Genomic DNA, 20,003 nt, shown 5'->3' with positions numbered 1-20,003 from the left:
GTCATCATAAACATGGGGTCTGCAGATAATAGTGAAGGTAGGAATAAATACAATACAGAGTAACAGTTTTTAACATTTTTATTCTTAGTATGTATATTTGAATTATGTGTTGGCCACGCACATGTGCAGAAGTTAGTCGGACCCATTTTGGACATGGACTGAATTTGCCATGACACTAGGTGGAAATCACCCAATGCGGTTTTCGTGCACAACTGGAATATCACGTCCGACAATAAAAAATTACATTATAAAATGAGAATAATAACTATATCTACCCTAGTTATCTATTATGGCATCTGTTATAGATAACTGGTCCATAAGTTTAAACAAAAAATAGAAATCCGTAATTTTTCCTGGTTTTTCATGTGTTAACCCTGGATTTGATCAAAATTGGTTTTATGTTGAGATTGTCGTAATTGTACGCAGCAATTGTTTGGTTTTGTGAAAATATCAACATTTTCATCACGTATACTCTGCGACAAAGAAACTTAAACTTAACAGTTATTAGGACACTATGTTACCGGTCTGGCCCACTCAAGGTGAAATTGGACTTTATGTGGCCCATTTATTAAAATGTGTTTTAAGTATGTCCAGGAGGGAAAATACATTTGAACACCAAGAAAGTCTGTTAAAAGCTCTCAGCAGATACGACTTAGTACTGCAGTATCTGTGCATTAATTTAAGAAATCGCATTTTCCTCATAATGTAGTCCATGATAAACTGAGAAAACAACCAGACGTCACTCCCCTGGATCGTGTAGCATCGGTTGTCTCTGTTCAGCAGACATGTTGTCAAACTGGGAAAATGGAACTTTCCCAGGTGGTAACTTCCAGTTTGGAGCTGCAGCAGTAAGACCATCGACACTTCCTCCAGACATTTTTATTCACAGAAGAAAAAACAAAAACACAGGTTTTGAATCAAATCAGGCCGAGCTTCAAATCACTGACAAAACGAGGTCGTCATTATGTGTCAAATATTTATTCCTTTAAAACGTTTATTACCGATTAAATTCATGTAGGGAAAAAATGAATAGTACATCTTCTTCTCCAGTGTACAGCAAACCACAGCTGACGGGCGTTTCCACCGAAGCACACGGACACATGTTGCACATGTGTCAGGGTGCCATTTCTGTGTGTATGTTCTAAACTGAATATAAACACACAAATATATTTATATATACATACACATAATGAAGAGAAATCATAGAGTGTGAGATTAGACACCTGGTGAGGATGTCAGCCCGGCTGCCAGAGTTTGTTCAGAGGAGGAACACTTTGCTTTTGTTGCTCTTCCAATTCAGAAATCAAGGAGACGGACGTTGTGAAGCTTTGGCCTCCGTCACAAACCCTGGTGGTGCATATTTAGAAAGAGAGGATCCAGTGCTGCAGTCCAACCCCCCCCCCCAGTGTCACTCATCATCACAGGAAGAAAAACTGTCCGTTTTCCAGAAAAGCAAAAAAAACAAACAAAAAAAAAAATTATGTAAGACTTTAAATATTAGTCAACTGTCAGGATGAGTCTGGATACTGAACGTCCGTCATGTGTTACACAACATGCTTGGGGGGTCCGATGAGCTCCTGATGATGAATATTGGCAGTATCGTTTGTTTAAAAAAAGACAAATGAAGGGTTTTTAAAAGCAAGGTAAGAATGCAGTGAGACGCAGGCAGAGCTTCAGCTGCTCTGCTGCAAAACAAACCAAGAGGAGGAAGTCGAAGGACATTGGCTCGTTGGGGGGTGGGGGACACACACACACAAAGAAATCAAATGTGACGAGTCACCAGTTCTGTCCATGAGATTAGCTTCTAAATCATTGTCATCCTCTAGGTGGTTTCTTTTCTGCCCTGTCGGGTCAAATGAAACAAAATCTATCAGTTCATGATCAGACGTCTGAAATGCTGAATGACTCAGACGACCACCCCCCCACCCCCGCCCAAAAAATAAATCTAAGTAGATCCAGGTCGTTGTCACTCCTCCGACTCCAGTCGAGCGTCCGTGTGGCGGTAGAATGAGGAGACATGGAGGAGGGTATTTTGGGGGGAGCGTAGAAGATGTAACACTGAGCATGATGGTGGTCAGTTGTCGTAGGTCCGTTATTCGGGGGGGGGGGGGCCAGGTCGACGGATGAATTCCAAATAAAAGTTGATCTGACGTCAGATAAAATCTGTACATTTTATTTTAAAGTCTTCATGATTATTTTGTCCAAAAGGGACACATTTATTCCCATTTATTCATTTTAAATCTTTCACTGTATTTTCCATTAAATCTTTATCTGCTCTTTAATTTAGACGCTCTGAGTCCCATTGTGTGCGTGTGTGCGTTTGCATGTGTGTGTGTGTGTGTGTGTGTGTGTGAGTGTGTGTGTGAAGAAGAGACGCTGTCGCCCCCTGGTGGACGGCTTCCAGGTTGCTAGCAGCACTTCTTCTTCCGTTTACTGTTGCGGGTGAGTTTGACCACGTCGTTCTGTTGCTGCTGCTGCTGCTTGGCCAGAACTTCCTTCTTGGCTCGGAGGACGAGCTCTGTGATGCAGTTGAACATCTGCAGAGAGACGCCAGCGTCAGCATGACACATCAGAGGCAGGAGTTCGAGCAACGGCGGTTAAACGTCTGGCTTAAGAAGCAGCTCAAACAGCAACGCTATTCTGTGTGCCTGTCTCTTTAAGACGCAAGGTACAAAGATTACTGTCATAGGAGCGCAACGTGTGTAGGTACAATTTAGATAAATTTTATTTAGTGCTGTCAAAAATAACTACTTTAATTGATTTGAAAGGTTTAATCCGGTAAAAAAAGTTTTGTTTACTTCTGTTTTTTTAAATACCGGAGCAGCAGCATATGCGGCGTCTCCGGGTGCAGCATCGTAAGTCAAGAGCAGCACAATCAGGGTACAAATTTCCGGGGGGGGGGGGGGGGATCTTGTGTAAATAGTCTATTTTTATTTGTGCACGAGGGGGAATCTTCACTCCATCACTTTAATACAGTTTCCGTCCTGCATGCAGTTCTTGTCCTCACCATCGAAGCATGGGGGCGCTAGTCTTAAATATCACTTTAAACTAGACAGCAGCTCAATTTCAACAGGGAAACTTTGTAAATTTCAGATTTTCAATAAAAATAATGTGGGGGACTTAGAGGAGCAGCAACAGGAGCTGATCCAGGTCTGTGGAGCTTCTGTCTGACGGTAATGTCTATAAACTATTATTAATATTCAGCTCTGTGTTGTATATGATGGTGCTGAGGACTGGATCTCTGGTAGTCTGGACCTTATTTTTTCTAATTATGGACAGAGCCAGGGAGGCCTGGCCTGGAGGGCGGGACCCTATAGTATTTCGTAAGTTAGGGACCTGAGGCGGCGGCTTTGAGCCCTAATTTGACCCACTAAACACGCTCAAAAACTCACCAAATTTGGCACGCTCATCAAGACTGGTGAAGAAATTAAGCAAACGTATAAAATAACCCCCAGAGTGTCTAGCGCCACCTAGAAACACTACAACGGCCATTCATTTTAATTGAATCGTTAAAAAAAAAATTGGGGGAGTAGTTTTAGGAGTTTTATACAATTTGTTTGGTCAATTGCAACTATTCTGGCAGTTTTAGCCGATTTATGTTATTTAGCTGTTTTTATCCTGGAGATTAGACTATTTTGAAAATCAAAATTAACATTGGCAGCAAAGAAAGCGATTACTCATAAATGTCTACAAACAAACAAACAAACCCTCCTTCAGTTGACAGCTGAATTAAAATCAGATTCACTCTGGTTTTAATTTCTATGCCAGCCTTAAATGATAAAACAAATAGAAATGTGATTTCTGTTGTTTTACATTCAAATAATTCCATACATTTGAATTTTTCACAGCTTCACAGCTTAAAAAACATGAATAGTTTTCTCTAGAGGACTGTTTATAACCTTGTTATAAACACAATAAAAATGTCATGATCAATAAAAAACAGGTGATGGAAGTTTTAAAGAAACCCTGGTTTTATGACGTAATCATCCTGTGATCGGAAAAATGTTTTGTAACTCCAGGTGGCGCCATTACAGCACATTTGATATAAAGCAGCATCTCTCAAGGTGAACTGACAAACTTTTGCTTTGTTGATGAGTTGATGATGAAAAACACAATGAAGAGGCAACAAGTCGTTTGAGGATTGATCAGGCTCATGAGCAGGAAGTCAAGCTGCTCTTTTCTTTACTCAGGAAAAGATGGAACAGAAGAGAACTTCTTCCAGACTCATTTTAAATTCCACTGCTGGCTTGTACCAATCATTTCCTGCATTGAACCTCTACAGCTTGTCTGGAGTGCTGCTGCTGGAGCAGTTGCTTCTTCTGCACATGCTCAGTAGCTGGACAACCAGAACAATGTTTCCTCCAGAGGGTCATGACTCACAGCCCATATTTCCTTCTCGCAATGTTCATGTTGACAAAATCAAATAGCAGCGCCAACCTGTGGCCTGGTCTGAAAGCTGCATTGTTTTCAGAGTTTCTACCGTTGCAGCGTAAACGGGAAACTTTTCTGAAACAAAAACAGAGAAACGCTGCAATTCAATTGAAACGTTGTCGTGGAAACGGGGCGTTAGTCCCTCAAATAAAAGAGTTTTATTTATTAACTGCACTGACTTGAACGGTTTCTGGTTTCTTTGAGGGTATTTGTGCACTAATGAATGAAATAACTGCAGGATTGCTTCTCCCATCAGGAATGTTTTGTCCCTTCGGGATGCAGATCAGCACTTCTTCTTCCAGGACATTCTCCTCCTGACCGGCTGCTCTGCATACCTGACGTGTCCCGCTAACCGGCCTGGACAAACAGGGAAACAAAGGCTTACCTCTTCCACGTTGATGTTCTCTTTTGCACTCGTCTCAAACAGGCTGATTCCCATCTGCTCCGCGAACTTCTGCGCGTCGGTCGTCTCGACCACCTTGGAGTTGGGGTCGTCGTTTTTGTTTCCCACTGAGGATAAAAATAAAGCGAGGCTGTGTCAGGTGAGGAGCGAGCGAGTCCTCGCGCTGCAGTGAAACGTAGAGTCTATTTTTAAAGAGAGAAAGCGCTGTGGTGACGATGTCTTTTTTTAGTGCTTCAACAAGAAGGTAAAGACCCAGAACGCTGAAACTGCTCCCACCTAATATTCGGCACACGTCGTCACAGTTCTGGTTGATTTCATGTAACCATCGTTTGACATTGACGAAGGACTCGGCACTCGTGACATCGTAAACCACGATGACCCCGTGCGTTCCCCTGTAGTATCTGAAGAGGAAGAGAGAATCACGTTAGAAAGGAATCACAGAGCAACATCGGAGCAAAACACTGATTTGCCATCAGAAATAAAGTAGGAATGGTCAGAATCATTTCAGTGGAGCCGACGACAAAAGATGATATATACACAAGTAGAAATGTGAAATTTTTTTTAAATTGTAACATTTATTAACATAAAGAATAAGGATCTAATAAGAATTATGTGAACATTGTAAAGACAATATACAATATACAACGCTCTAACAACACACAACCCACTAAAGAGACTTTAAACAGCAGCCGGACCCGGAAGAGCCGGACCCGGAAGAGCCGGACCCGGAAGAGCCGGACCCGGAAGAGCCCGACCCGGAAGAGCCCGACCCAGAGAGGGAGCATCCCTACTGTAGCTGCACTGAGCCAAACAAACACAAAGAACCCTTTGTTAGGCTTCCCGTGTTTGTGTGTGCGTATACAGCGCTGTCTGAGCACGTCCCACCAACGTCCGACAATAACGAGGCGTCCGACAGGAGGAGGGGCTTGGGGTGTGTGTGTGTGTGTGTGTGTGTGTGTGTGTGTGTCCTTCGTCCTGCAGTGAAACGATGCACAAACAGGGTGGGAACACGTTAATAATGAGGCTTCCAACCCTTTTCCTCGGTTGTCCTCTCAGATTACCTCCAGCGGCAGCTGCAAACGCCGTTTTTGATTTGCAGAAGCATTGCAGTGAATCCAAACACTTGCCAACTCTCTCAAAAATACAAACGCAGGAGCTTTTAAAAGCTATGAGCAGTTTTAGATTCTAGAAAATATCCTCAGAGCAAACAAAGTATTCAGTTCTCACTGAGATTACTGGTGATGACTTATTATTCAGCCTGAAAGCTCGTCAAACAGTAAACAAGGATGGAAACTCCCTGTGACACACAAAGCCCAGTAAACAGACGACCCACAGGCTGTATTTCATCCGTTCATTGGGTTTTGGGTGTCTGTTCACACGACAACGGAGCCACTAAAAACGCAACTTTTTGGAAACAGCTGCCAAGGCATTCTTGAAACTGCTCGGGCTCTGTTGCCATGGAAATGGGCGAAAACAACCCCTCCTTGAAACGCTTGGGAGCCGTCACCTAATACACAAGTGAACCACGGCCGTAGTAACTAGTTGTTCTGCACATGCTCAGTAGCTGGACAATAAGAACAATGTTTCCTCAAGAGTGTCATGACTCCCAGTTCATATTCTCCTGGACTTGGTAGTTTTATTTTGACAGTCACCGTATTAACAATCCAACTTGGTGGTCTCTCCACTATAATGTCCGTGTTCTCGAGGGTAAAAAGTCCAACACAACTTTGCTTTTCTTTGCCTCAGGCATGTGTATATGAACTATTAAAAATGTTATCTGTACCAGCATCGGTTGTGAGAAGCAGGAAGTCATCAGTTATTGGTCGGAAAAGAAAGTCATCGTGCATCCCTGGCTCTTTTATTCAGCTTTCATTTCAAATCCCACTTAACAGCCTCATATGGGCTTGCTGGCTTCACCTTATTGAGCTGGATTTGTTCATGCAGCGTGTCGCTGCAGCAGTGACAACTATAAAACGAAGATGAATCATGCATGAGACGGCAATGTTGTTAAAGTCTGCAGTAGAACACGGACAGCAGCATTTTAATAACTCAAGAGTGCAGCCGGTGTCTGCCTCAGTCAGTCAAACCAGGCCGAAGCAGGAAAGAGAGCTGTAGTCTGAGCTGGAGGTCACATCAATGTTGCTTTCAGACATTTACTCCTCCTCCGGTGAGGAACTGCACATTAACACACACCTCACACCTGCACACTCATGTCCGAGCTTTAGTGAAATACACAGAAAACGGAGACAAAAAGCCCAACGTGTTACAAGGGGAGAGAAATCGTGTGTGATAGCTGCATTAGAGTAAAACATGAAACACACAGAAGGACATTCAGGAAGGTGAACAGCAACAAGATCCTCTGTTTACCATCACTACTCAGCACTTGTGCTTTATTTCAAGTCTTTTGTATGAATTTCCTCAGTTTATTAATTCCTAATGTAAAACAATGTATGTAAAGTTGGGACTGTTTTTATAATTTGACTACTGAGGTTTTACTCCAGTTTCCTCCCACAGCATCAATGAGTTCATCATTTCCAAACGACTTCTGTTATGAAAAGACGCCTTTGGATGTGATTAATATTTTCACTTTATTAATTCATCTCTCTTGGGGCGGCTTTGGCTGCCTTGCTGTGCAACTTTTCTCCAGAGACTCCAATTTCCTCCGACAGTTTAAAAACATGCCTTCAAGGTCATTCCATGGCTCTAAATTGATTGTAGGTGTGAATGTGAATTTGTGTTACTGTCTCCTTGTATTGTGATGCACACACAGTCAGCTGGGATCAGTAAAAGTGAGCAGAGGCTATAATTTGAGTAATTTAACCCCATCATGCCGCATGCAGGGAGTTTAACTTCACACCAACAGTTTAGCTGCACGTTTCAGCTCACAAATGTCTCATTTCATGTGCAAAATTCTTCCAAATGTCCCAACATTCATGCAGACACTGCACCTCTAACATGAACTAAAAAATGTGCTGGCCACCCACTGCATGTGCTTCTTCTCTCCACCGGCAGAGTTTACTTCAAAAAGGTTTGACCAAACTATCAACTTCTTCTCAGGCCCTCTTTACACAACAAGTTCAAGTGAAAACGCCAAATTTCTGTTCCGTTTTTAGGTGTCCATTTACAGAACAACTGTGCTCAGAGCAACTGAAAATGCAACTTTATGAGAACGGCTATCGAGGTGGACCTTTCCAAAAATGCCAGGTCTGTCGCCATGGAAACGGGTGAAAAAAAGAGACTTTCTGGAAACGCACAGACTCCGTCTCAAGTTGGCAACAGAAGCATCACCGAGAAGACAACTGCTGTTGCACCTTCTGACCCAACACCAATATCCTGCCCATTCTCTGCTGCAAGCTGCACGAGTCAACCCAACTTCCATTCAAAGTGTTGAGAGCGACGGTTGGTTTGATTTGTGCTTGTGTGACTCATACGAGGCTCGACTGTGAGCATCGCTCTCATTACCTTGCAGGCTGGTATGTTCAACACATGGTGGGCATCTGTGTTTCTATGACGGGGAACCCGCGGCTCGTGACGCCACATAAAACATGACTTGATTAAAGTTGAATGCCATCGTGAGAAAATCCACCAAGGCTGAGTCTCGGATTTAAACAATACCACCGGTATTACTTTATGATTTGTTTTGTGTAATCGCTTATATCCTAAAATGCTCCTTTATGTATTATTTACTGGCTCCTGGGCCGCGGTAGCATTCTGAGATAGATGTGTGCGATCTATTTAGGACAATAATCAACAATTAAGTTAAATCTTTTCTCATGAAAGCTTGAAAGTTGGGTTTTTTACATGGATGTGAACTGGGGATGACACAGACTGCGAGCAGCAGCCGCGTTCAGCAGCACTGCAGTTTGGGACCAGGAGACTCCCTCTCACAACTGTAATTAGGATCCGTGGGGAATTCCACTCAGTTTCAGAAAACTGCACCAACTCTGCTTGAATCGCCCGCAGATGGCTTCCTCAAATAATTTCTAATCCGAAGACCACAAAGAACCGGTCTAGGTTTCAGATATTGTCGAAACTGAAACCGTTTCGCTAAAAACCCCGACGTGGGAGCATGCGTCTGTACGTTACTTACGTGGATGTGATGGTGCGAAAGCGCTCCTGCCCCGCCGTATCCCAGATCTGTAGCTTCACCTTCTCCCCGTTGATCTCCACTGTTCGGATCTTAAAGTCCACACCGATCGTGGTGATATAGCTACCTGAGAAATCAAAATAACAAATGTTATCAACGCCAATTAACATGGAGAGTGCTAAAATGATGAGTCACAGCCACACACCTGAAAATGTGTTGTCTGCAAATCGCAGGAGGAGACTGCTCTTGCCCACTCCTGAAGAAGAAACACAAGCACAGGAGGAGGTTTACAGTAGAGCACCACAATAAAACCATCTTTAACAGACTCTTTTTACTTCTCAACAATACACGAGACTGGCAAGGTCTGGAAGGAATTGTCCACCACTTTGTGAGTTTGCATGTGTAATCTTTAGGGTGACGTCAGCCTGCACAGTCACACTGATCCTTGTGTACCTAAAGACTGTGTATTTGACACACAAGGTCGAACCTGTCGCATATTTTAAAGGATTTAGGATACGCAGGGCTACACCCAACAAGTGTGTTTAGGCCGTTGCTACATACATTTATCATTATGAAGTTATGGATTAAAAATAACTTTAGGAATGCAAAATTAAGGAGCAATCATAATGAAAAAATTGGATGGAGAAAGTTATAAAAAAACAACGAGAGGAAGACAACAGACTGAACAAATATAGCAGGTTTCTAAAAATATTTGTGTAAAAATGACAGGTTTTCAGATGAGATAACGGATGAAAAGAGGACAGGAAGTAAAGATGGTCGAGAACACGTGGTTGGCTTGAAAGGGTTTGGCACCTTGTCTTCTACAGATCAGTGATCAGGGAACAACTGGAGGTCAGGAAGCGACTCTACTTCACAGCCCGGGGTAGAGACTCAACCTGCAGGCCTGTTACTTGGGCCACCAATTGTGTGATTGTCATCTTGTGTTTGATTGGTCTAGGAAATATAAAGCCTCTCAGGTTCCTGTGATCTCCACGTTGCTGCAGAGTTTTGTTCACCGAAACAATAAGCAAAGCTTCAAAAGCAGGAGGGAGAATGTCAGCTTCAGCAGGCCCTGCCTTCCAGCCAAACACACCCAAATCACCCAGAGATTCAGCAATAAAGCCGTTCATGTCAGCTCCGGCAGGGTGGAGCATATGTGGCTTAGTGCAGCAGAGGAGAAGCAGTAAAGTCTCACAATTGCACGTTACACAGCTCGGGTCAGACGTGTGCTACTGTGACAGGCCAGAGGCTAAACAAGTGATAAAAAGTGTGCGTGCGTGTAGATTGAATCTCAAGCTGTGCATCTCTCCACATGCAGTCGAGGAGGGCCGGGAAGGTCAGCGCATCTATCCCAGAATAATCTCTGTGCAGCAGTGCAGACGGCCGAGCCTCCACACTGCAGCTGATGGACACTGGCTCCTGTGTGTGGGAGGCCGATGAGTCTTCGCTGTGCTGCCTTGTTGTCCTCTGCTGTGGGCAGAGCAGATGATGGGGCAGTGCCAGGATCGGGAGGGGGATTCATCAATGAACGCAAAGATCCCAGCTCACAAAGACACCCGGCAACATTAAAAAGGCACAACTTATGCCACGTTTCCACCGGACAAAAAGGGCAGGGAAGCAACGGAGCGGTTCGGAGCGGTTTGGCAAAGCAGACCCCGACCGAAATTTGGTTCACGTTTCCACCGCAGAGGGAAGGTTTAAAATGTAGGAGGGGTTTAGAGCTCCTCGGATATGTGACGTTGCAACAGTAATCTCAGCCGGGCAACTGATCTGGACCTTATGAATCCTCTGTTGTTTTCATACTCCACTTTGCAATAGTTGTTTAGTTATTATATTTCTATTTTTTGCAGCCACAGAACTTCAGCTGCATCTTTCATGTTGGTTCCGAGAGAGCGAACGTCAGCCAGTCAGCTCCGTCCCCGGCGACGTGACAGCCACAACTTCCATGTTGGTTCCGAGAGAGTGAACGTAGCCTCGGCTTTGTGACACCGGAGCCACTCCAGTGTCACAAAGCCGGTCGGTGCCGGTGTCCTGCCGCTGGTTGTGACGGCTGCTACTTCCGCATGGAAGCAGAGATCGCAGACGCGATGTCAGGACAGACAGCGGGGCCTAGACCAGCTCCAGCGTCCCGGCAGATTCCAGTGTCGGGGAACTGGAGCTCCAGGGCAGCACGCGGGAGTTCACGCAATGGAGCACCGGCCAGTGACACGACGTGACGAGCGGACTCGGTAGAGCATCGATTACGTCCGTAGCTTCTGCTCCAGAGTCCCGGTCAAAAAACGATACAAAAAACCAACCAGTGCAAAACTGAATATGTTACCAACAGAGGATTCATAAAGCCGACATATTAAAATATTGAGGTCGTGTAGTGAATCACTGACCAATAAGCAAACGGCTCCTCCAAACCAGACCAGTTCCATGGTCCTGAGTACCCCGATGGAGGGGTAGTGGAGAAGCCTCCACCTTGGAGCAGTATTTTCCGGGAAATCTCAAATTCTTGCGGTGAAAACCCAAACAGTAACGGACTATACCATTCCATTCCCTCACTTTTTGTGCGGTGGAAACACGACTTTACACCTTCATATATAAGGGAACACATCTGCAGAGGTCTGTAATGTGCTTCAACTGCTGGCTTCTTTATTGAACGTTTATCTAAAAGTTTTATTCATCTAATCAGTCGGAGGCTTGATGCAAACTGAAAGCTATTGTTACAGTGCTTAAAATATTCTCAGTTAAGAGTTAAAGTACATAAAAGTGCAAGGCACTCCTGAATTATACACAGCAATAGTTACTTTTCTATCACAATAATTTGCATTGTTAAACTTCATTTGAATTCACCTTTAGATCTAAATTTAAAAGCTACATCTGGAGTACATTTCTCAAAGTAAATAAAAAAAACTACTGTATAATAATTAGTTTTGAAATAAAATAGGCACAAAGCTGGAAATATGGATCTTAAATGTAGCAAAGTATGTTACATAGTGTAAATTGTATGCGACTATGAAACACTTGAATTTAAGCACAAACGCCAACAGTCTAAGTACTTAATTATGGTAACGTGTTCCTGTCATCCTGGAAAGTGAGTGACACATCAGTAGTTGCTAACCACTTTGTTTGTCCCACTTCACTATAATTAGACCAGCTTCAAGTCCACAAAGCAGAATTTCCCCTCGATCAAGGAGGTTGGAGTTACACGCCAGCAAACTGAGGAACAAAATCTGCAGCAACAACTCCGTTGATACATATTTGTGCACTAGATGCCTTAAAACAATATTCTCACATGCACACACCAGTAACATGGCTCTTTAATACAAAGCCACATCAATATGAGAGCACAGAGTCACACTGTGGTTGCCATGGTTTCCGGGTTCTTGCAGTGACAAAAACTTGCTTTGTGCTTAAAATGTGCAAAATATATAAATCATGCAGATACTTGATGAATAATAACTACGATCACAGAGCATTTGGACGATCCAGCGTGTGGAAGGGTTAGGGTGTAGAACATGTGTCACCTACCTACAAAGGTAAGATTTTATATGTTGTGTTATTGGTAGAAAATGAACTACCTTTGCAAAAAAAAAATTCTTTGGTTGTATTAACATCATGCCACTGCAAGAAAGATTGTCTCAAGTCCTGGTGCTGCAGAATAACCTTTCACAGGCCCCATTTACACGACAATGTTTCAAGTGAAAACACATCAGTTTTACATTTCAGGAATGTATCACGTTTTTACAGCAGCATTTTGAAAACAATGTCCGTTTACATCGAAACTGCAGAAACGATGTAGTTTGCATGCCGGGCCATGAGTTGGCGCTGCTGGTTGTTTTTGTAATGAAACCACTCACAGGGAAAGAACAATACGGTAACAATGGGAGAACTCAGCCATTTGGATGGACAGACGACCAAGTTGGATTATTAGTCCAGTGACTGTCAACTATAAAACTACAAAGTCTCAGGAGAATAAGGACTGGGAGTCAGGAAATGCTGGAAATGTTGTTATTATCCATCTACTCGCATATGCAGAACAACTATTTACGGCGGCCGTGGTGCACATGACCAGTAGCAGTGCTTCCGCAGTCTACACATTGTCAAAAGGTAGTGATGCACCGATACCACTTTTTTCCAAAATGAGTAGTGCATGAGTATTTGCACTTGAGTACTCACCGATACCGATACTGCGTACTTAGGCCAATACACACATTCATTTTTTTCCACAGATGTTATTTGAACAACATTCCTACATTGTGATGTACTGACAATCAAAACTAGTTATTTAATGACACTGCTACATATACTGTAAGAAAACATTTCAATAAAACTTTTATTATCAGTGAGTGTGTGTGTGTGTGTGTGTGTGTGTGTGTGTGTGTGTGTGTGGCCCCTTTAACAGGTGCACTGTTCGCTTGACCAGTGTGCATGAGAGCGGGAACGAGCATATGCTGAGCAGATCCAGCAAGAAGCTGTACATAAAGTAAGAGGCCAATAAATCCAACAAGTGTTCATCTCAGAAACTGAGTCCCATGTCCTGCTTTCCACCGGCTGTGAGGCGAGGGAGTTAACCCCGAAGCTGCAGCTTCGGCTCGGAGTACAAGTTGGTCTCCCCTGCGTCTTCTGACCACGGTCTGAAGATCGGCGCAGGAAGGGTTAACACTTTGTCATAAACTGAGTACTAACATTTAACAAAAGTGCTTTCAATAAAACCTTGTCAGAAACTGCAGGGTTTCCTCTACATTCATTTAGGAGTGGCGGGCCGCCTGGGGTGGGGGTGGGGGTGCGCTGGGTGGAACAGCTTTGAGCAAGCTGTGCTACTCACTGGCCACCGCGCTTTGCATTGAAGTGCCGTAAACCACGCGCTGCCGTAAAATGGTATCGGTACCGTGGTATCGGTGGCAGTTTTAGGAGTACGAGTACTCATGCCTAGTATCGAATCGATACCAGATACTGGTATCGATATCGGTGCATCCCGATCAAAAAGTTGCATTTTCAGTGGCTCCGAGCACCATTGTCGTGTCACACTCAAAAGAACAAAACAAGTTGTGTGTTTTCACTTGACAATGTTGAGGTGTAAACAGGCCGTCACTCCCACCACCTGTAAACACTCGTCTCCTGTCAAAGCTACAAGATAATACATCAGGGCCTGCAAGGCTTTTCTGCAGGCCTAAGAAAAATATCAGAATCACAGACCGATGTTGATTATAATTTGTCCATGAATACTTATTAAATAATTCAAAACTGTCTGTCCACTTCCTCTCATAGCTTCTGCCCCAGCCGGCTGTGCTGCTTCCAGACGAGTACTTCCATATTAAACCAATCACATTTCAGCCATCACCTGTTGCAACGAAAAGAAATCTGCCTGAGGCCTTCAGATTCGATTCTGCAGGCGTCTGCAGTGTAAAATAAGTGTCGGTCACTGCTGCTTCAACCCATCAGATTTTGATATTGGCGACTCAGGACATTCTAGAAGGCCTAGGGTGACGTCAGTGTATTCAAGCCCTCTGATTGGATCGTCAGAGAGTTCACTCTCCAGCGCTAGCTGACTGCATCTGTAGCAGCTGCATGAACAAAAATATAGTTGTGTTGATTTGATAGTGGTTTTGTCAACCTACAATGGCTGAAGGAGAAGATAAAGACATTTGGTTGCAGATTTATTGTCAAAACCATTTTCGAGACGGAGTTTTCATTGAATGAACCGCAGCGCGGAGGTCCGCTGCAATTTATTTGCTCTCACTACAACTTCCATGGCTGGAGTCAGGATTATGTTATTTGCCATTATACAAAAAGCTGATGTTTGTCACCGTCCTCGACCTTCAGAAGTTTTGGGAATAGCAGCTTCTTTATGCAGCTGCAGCAGAAGGAGAGACGGGAACTGAGACTTTTTTCATTGTCATAAACAGTCTTCACCCTGGGACGGAAAAAAAACAGCCAGGTCCACCTCTAGTTGTAAAGGTGTTTATTCTGGCTACACGAGTATCTATCTGTGATGCAAAGGCTTTTTATACTGCATTTCTGCATGGTAACATGGTTTTGTAGCCATAAAAAAGTTATTGAGGGGTTGATTGAGTCAGACCAGCACTAGCGAAGGCCTCGGTCTGAAATGCACGGCCCACCACAGCTCAGGTATCCATGTGACAAAATGGCTAAATGTTGAATGTTTCATTCTTGTACAGTGGTGCTGCTCGACCGTCATGCAGCGGTCTGCCGGTAGTTGCGACTACAGCGCCGTCAGCCAGCAGCTCCCCTCCCCGGTGAAGCTTTAAAGGAGTGCTACAGGAAGTTAGGTAGATGTGCTCTCACAAAACCAGTGTGGTTTTCAGTACTTTTATCGACAACATGAAGTCATGGCAGCATGTCGGCCGAGTCAGAAACAAAAACGGGCAGATATTTACTCCACAAGAGCCACTCAATCTGATATAATTTACCCAGAGATGCTGTAATTCTGCCCAGTCTGAGAAGATAACGCAACTATGTTCTCGAGAGCTCTGCTCCACTCAATTATGTTGAAGGTAAGGGCTTCAGAAACTTGTTTGATTATGTGGAGTGTAAATACACTGAGCAAAGATGCAACATGCTAACCTCCAGAGTACTGCACCTTTGTCTTTTATTTTTTGAAATACAGTTCAGTCAAACTTCCGACCACGTGCTATTCCAACAAACCTGCTCAAGAGTCAAATGTTTTGGGCATTAATAAAAAAAAAAAATGGCATTGTTGTATTTAATCAACAATTTCATCCTAATGATTGATACCCAGAGTATTTGGGCAGGCCTCTTAATTGTGACTATTTTTACACTGACTGGTACCAAGGGGTGATTTTCCATTTATGTAATCATGCCTCACATTCAACCAGAAACTATGGTGCAACACCTCGGACAATGGTCCTCATGGTCCCTGCTACGGCTTCCATAAAGAACACCAAACGATGCAACAACTATCATTTTACCTGTCACCTCTTCTCTGACAAGCATCACACCATCGGGTGCCATTTCCTCCTAAAACTTCAACTTTGCACTCTAACACAACCTCCGCACATGTTTTACAGCATGCCGTCTCCACCAGCAGTCTGATTACACCACCCACGCACATCTTCACTTGTTTTGACTCATGCTGTATCATATATGACCTACATCAAAAACACATTAAGAGCAGCAGTTTCTCTGCTCAGAAAAACAAGTTCTCACACACATTTCTGGTACAGACATCCTCTTCATTGGTTTGGAGTCTGAAACACTTCTGACAGTCACGCACTCATTCCCGCCACACATACTGACCTCTGTGTGAGAAAGACGTCCAGATGAATGGACCGTCCGTCTTACAATGATAAAAGACCTGCTCAACTCTGCAACAGTTTCCAAAAACCACGCCATCAGAAGTCAAACTTGTCTCCAGATCAACACATGTTATCAGTGATGACTTATGCCTAAAACAAACTGTGATCTCCGCTCAAAGCCACAAGTACACAGAACACAACTAGAATCACAAGTAAAACTGGCAGCGAGAACTCTGGCAACCTTATCACCACCTAAAGCCTAAAGTTCACAAGCATTGAGATCTACAAATACCAACCGCTTTACGTTTTTCAATACAATATGAGACATGACCTGTCCCCAAAATACTTTGGTGGGTCAGCCTGAATACACGCACTTCCAAAACAACAACTAACCATTTTAGCTGGTTTTGATCCTAAAACATTTTAACAGCATTAGTTCTACTCAAATTCACCCATTCATGTGCATTTACAACAAAACTATCAATCTCTTCAAGTATTACTCCAGACTAACAAAGTTTGGCAGCATTAGCCCCAGAAAAACAGAGTTCCCGCCAATATAAGAAATATGTTTAACAAAACTTTAACGTCATGATTTCTGTTCAATTGGTAACTTCAACTGTTTCATGACACCATAAGTCAACACAATCAAAACGTCACAGGGGTGGAGTTACACACATTTTGAACACTATTATTTTGCCATACTTATCTAGTTTGCCTTGAACCCTTTGGCTGCATTGACTGCACTCAAAGCCACAGTTTCATACAGTTACCAGACTTTTTACAGTTTCATAAACAAATTGTGAGATATAATTGGTGTCTGCATCATCTCCTCTTGAATACTCAAGTTAACAAACATTACTAACGCAAGTTCACACAATAATCCATTTTTCAACACATTATGGGGAATGAATTGTACCTAAAAACACATCAAGATATATTTGTTTCCTGTTCCAAGCTGGACACACATTTCCAAAACTACACTGATCTCTTCATTAAGCATGAACAACACGTTGGAAGCATAATTTCCACTGAAAGCTGAAGTTTAGACCTCATCTACCACACTTTGTACTGTTTTGTCAACACATCAGGCAAAACCTGTGCCTAACACAGTTCAGCACAACGATCTAAAATGTCTGAAATTAAACATTTCCAGAAAAGGCACCAATGATAACTTGTTTTTCTGACACACCATATTTCATAGCTTGTGCACAAAACACTTCTCAATCCTCGGATCCGAACAAATACGCCTCCTCACCTGTTGTATTGCAATCAAGCATGTTTTATTTCAGGTCATACCAACCTGGGAAGCGACATGTAACACACCTCACACACCTACTGACCTGGTCACCTGCTTCACTTCATGCTATCATGTGTTGTAAAACTTGAGGACCGTTTTTCTCTTACACAAATGAAATGTATATCTATCCCGACACATTTTCGGTTTCTCTTGTCACAGCAGAGGAGGAAAGAAAGTGGTGATCTCTTCAAACACAAGTCTGAAGGTCTGCAGTTAGCCTAGCATGTGGCTAACCAGCAGCTAACAGGGATACAAACAAGACACAGAATTTAATAAATACAGAATCAAATGACTGTTTTTCGTGTGCTTTAATGTGTGAGGCTAAGAAAAACGCCCGCAGCTGACTACAGTATAACGGAGAGATTTTTAATTAGTTCAAAAAAGGACAAACCATGAAGGTCTGGAGGCGGTATCCGGCCTCAGCGGCTGACATGCCCAGCCCGGACACACAACCTCCGCCCTGTCACCGCCACCATATACCGCCACTCTGGACGTTTCACGGTTTACTTCATTGCGCAAATCCAACGAAACGTTACTTATAAAGACAACGTGGAGCGATACAGTCTGGTAATAGTAGTAATTCTGTTTCTGCCACTGCGAAAAAACGCGACGCGGCCTACTTCCCGTCCCGCATCCCCGGACTTGACTTACCGCTGTCACCGATGATGAGCAGCTTGAAGAGGTAATCGTAGTCCCTGGCCATACCGGTAGCTGGTGGCTCGCCCCCCGCCTTGTGCCGCTTCTTTTGCTCGGTCTGATGTTCACGACTCCCTCCAGGCTCGTAAATAAATAAATAATATCAAAAGAAAAATCACCAGCCCCCAGAACCCCTGGTGTAAACGAACGTGCACTACCGATGTTAAGAAATGGGAGCCACCCCCGAGCCGGCGGCGTTTTTCTCGGGGTTTCGCGGCGTCAGCAATGCTCTCCCTCTGCTGCAAACAGCCGGAAACTCCGCTTCCTTCTCCGGTGGAGCTGCACCCAGCTGAGCCCGGACCTCACTGCGCAGACTCCGGCGATAGCAGCATCGCCGTCACGGCCCATTCATGAAGACCTCCGTCAGGCTACCGGGGGGCCAGGAGACCGAGGAGACCCGCACCGTCCCTCCGCTCACACGCGAATAAAATTTAATTAAATGAAATAAAACAACAACACCAACAAATCAAACGCACCGTTCTTTAAAAAAACCCTTCGTACAGGAGCGGAGTGAGGAACAACAAGGCCCCGGGTAAAGAGGAGTGAGGGGCCCCACATAGGAACGATACACCCAAACACTAAACAAACACATTCGAAATATCACATTTTCTGTCATATTTCTACATATTTTGAATAAATTTAGGAAAAAAAATCACATTATTATTAAATCATTCCAGACATTTGAAAACCATAGTATGAAACAAACAACAACAAAACATGTTTTTCTCTGGTTAAACAATCATATCATATCCCATTTTAGCCCTGTAGTGATCATTTTATTCATCATTCATCTATTATTGTCAAGTTGTTCATTAGTGTAAAGTTTTTGTACATTTCTGCTTTTTATGACTGATGAGTGTGTTTGTATATTTTTTCTACATTATTGTTGTTTTATGAGTCCTTTTACATTGATTCATGGGTTAATGTTTTAATACCTCTGATATGGGACCTGTTTTCTGTTGTACCTCTCTGTGTGGTATAATTGTGTCTGTTATTTTAGTACATAACATGTTACATGTCTCGTTTTACCAGTACAGTATTTGTCTGCCTGGCGTGTTGTTCTAAATCTCATTCTGTTTTCTTTAGGCCAGTGTTGCTTCTGTCTTGATGCTTTGATATATGGAGCTTCTGGTTGGTTCACGGTTAATTTCTACATGATTTTGAAGACATTGTCTTACATAATTTGTTTTTAGTTATTTTACTTCTGAAATGGTCAAATTTAGCATTTTTGCACCATTTTACACATTATTTTCTGGCTTAATGTAATTTCTTTTTGTTCTCACATTGTGGGACATTATTCTGTCCTTTTACATTCATTCTGAGCCCCTCTCTGTCTTTTAACAGCACTTTTACAACCCATTCTGATTGTTTTGAGGCCGATGTAAATCACGTTTAATGTTTTGTTTATTCATCTGTAGTCGTTCCGTTGTTTGGAATCTCACTAGGTCTCTGTCTGTTTTGTGTCTGAGTGCCAACATTTCTGCCTTTACCGTCTCTTTTGTCGCTGTCCATCACATTGTCTCTGTGTTAAGTCTTATTATTTCTAATTGTCTGTTTTGAGCCTGTTTGTAATTTTTCTCTGTGATCATCCAGAGGCCTGTACTATATGGAATCACAGGAGTGCCAAAATTAAAAGGAATAAATGTGGAAATATAATATAGAATATATACAAAGGCAGTCATATTCTTTTTCTATCTTGTCTTTGCGTATTCCGTTTTGTCAATGCTTCTCCTGTTTTGTCATTGCATTTACTCGATGAGTCAAGCCGTCTGGAAAAGACAAAAACAATACAATGCAAATCAGCAAGGGCTGTGGGGGGTCTTT

The 20,003-nt window shown here is 43.1% G+C and overlaps 1 protein-coding gene across 1 annotated transcript; it reads right to left on the bottom strand.

Annotated features, from left to right (window-relative positions):
• Positions 1–866: 866 nt before the first annotated feature.
• On the bottom strand, positions 867–18,486 carry rab35b (RAB35, member RAS oncogene family b). The gene is made up of 6 exons (XM_080467171.1): positions 18,135–18,486; positions 9,127–9,177; positions 8,925–9,048; positions 5,111–5,235; positions 4,817–4,941; positions 867–2,537 (listed from the first exon to the last, which is right to left on the bottom strand). The coding sequence occupies exons 1-6, from the start codon at positions 18,184–18,186 to the stop codon at positions 2,409–2,411; spliced, it is 606 nt and encodes a 201-aa protein (XP_080323297.1). The 5' UTR covers positions 18,187–18,486; the 3' UTR covers positions 867–2,408.
• Between the last annotated feature and the right edge of the window lie 1,517 nt (positions 18,487–20,003).

The sequence above is a fragment of the Lipophrys pholis genome, assembly GCF_963383615.2.
Source record: "Lipophrys pholis genome assembly, chromosome: 7".
Classification (NCBI taxonomy): Eukaryota; Metazoa; Chordata; class Actinopteri; order Blenniiformes; family Blenniidae; genus Lipophrys; species Lipophrys pholis.
This window is presented reverse-complemented; position numbering and strand designations above follow the sequence as displayed.

Excerpts from the sequence above, each read along its gene's own strand:
- rab35b (XM_080467171.1), bottom strand. The coding sequence starts at position 18,186 with ATGGCCAGGGACTACGATTACCTCTTCAAGCTGCTCATCATCGGTGAC. Across the intron at positions 9,178-18,134 it reads GCTCATCATCGGTGACAGCG|GAGTGGGCAAGAGCAGTCTC; the intron begins GTAAGTCAAGTC and ends TTTCTTCTTCAG. Across the intron at positions 9,049-9,126 it reads TGCAGACAACACATTTTCAG|GTAGCTATATCACCACGATC; the intron begins GTGTGTGGCTGT and ends TTGATTTCTCAG.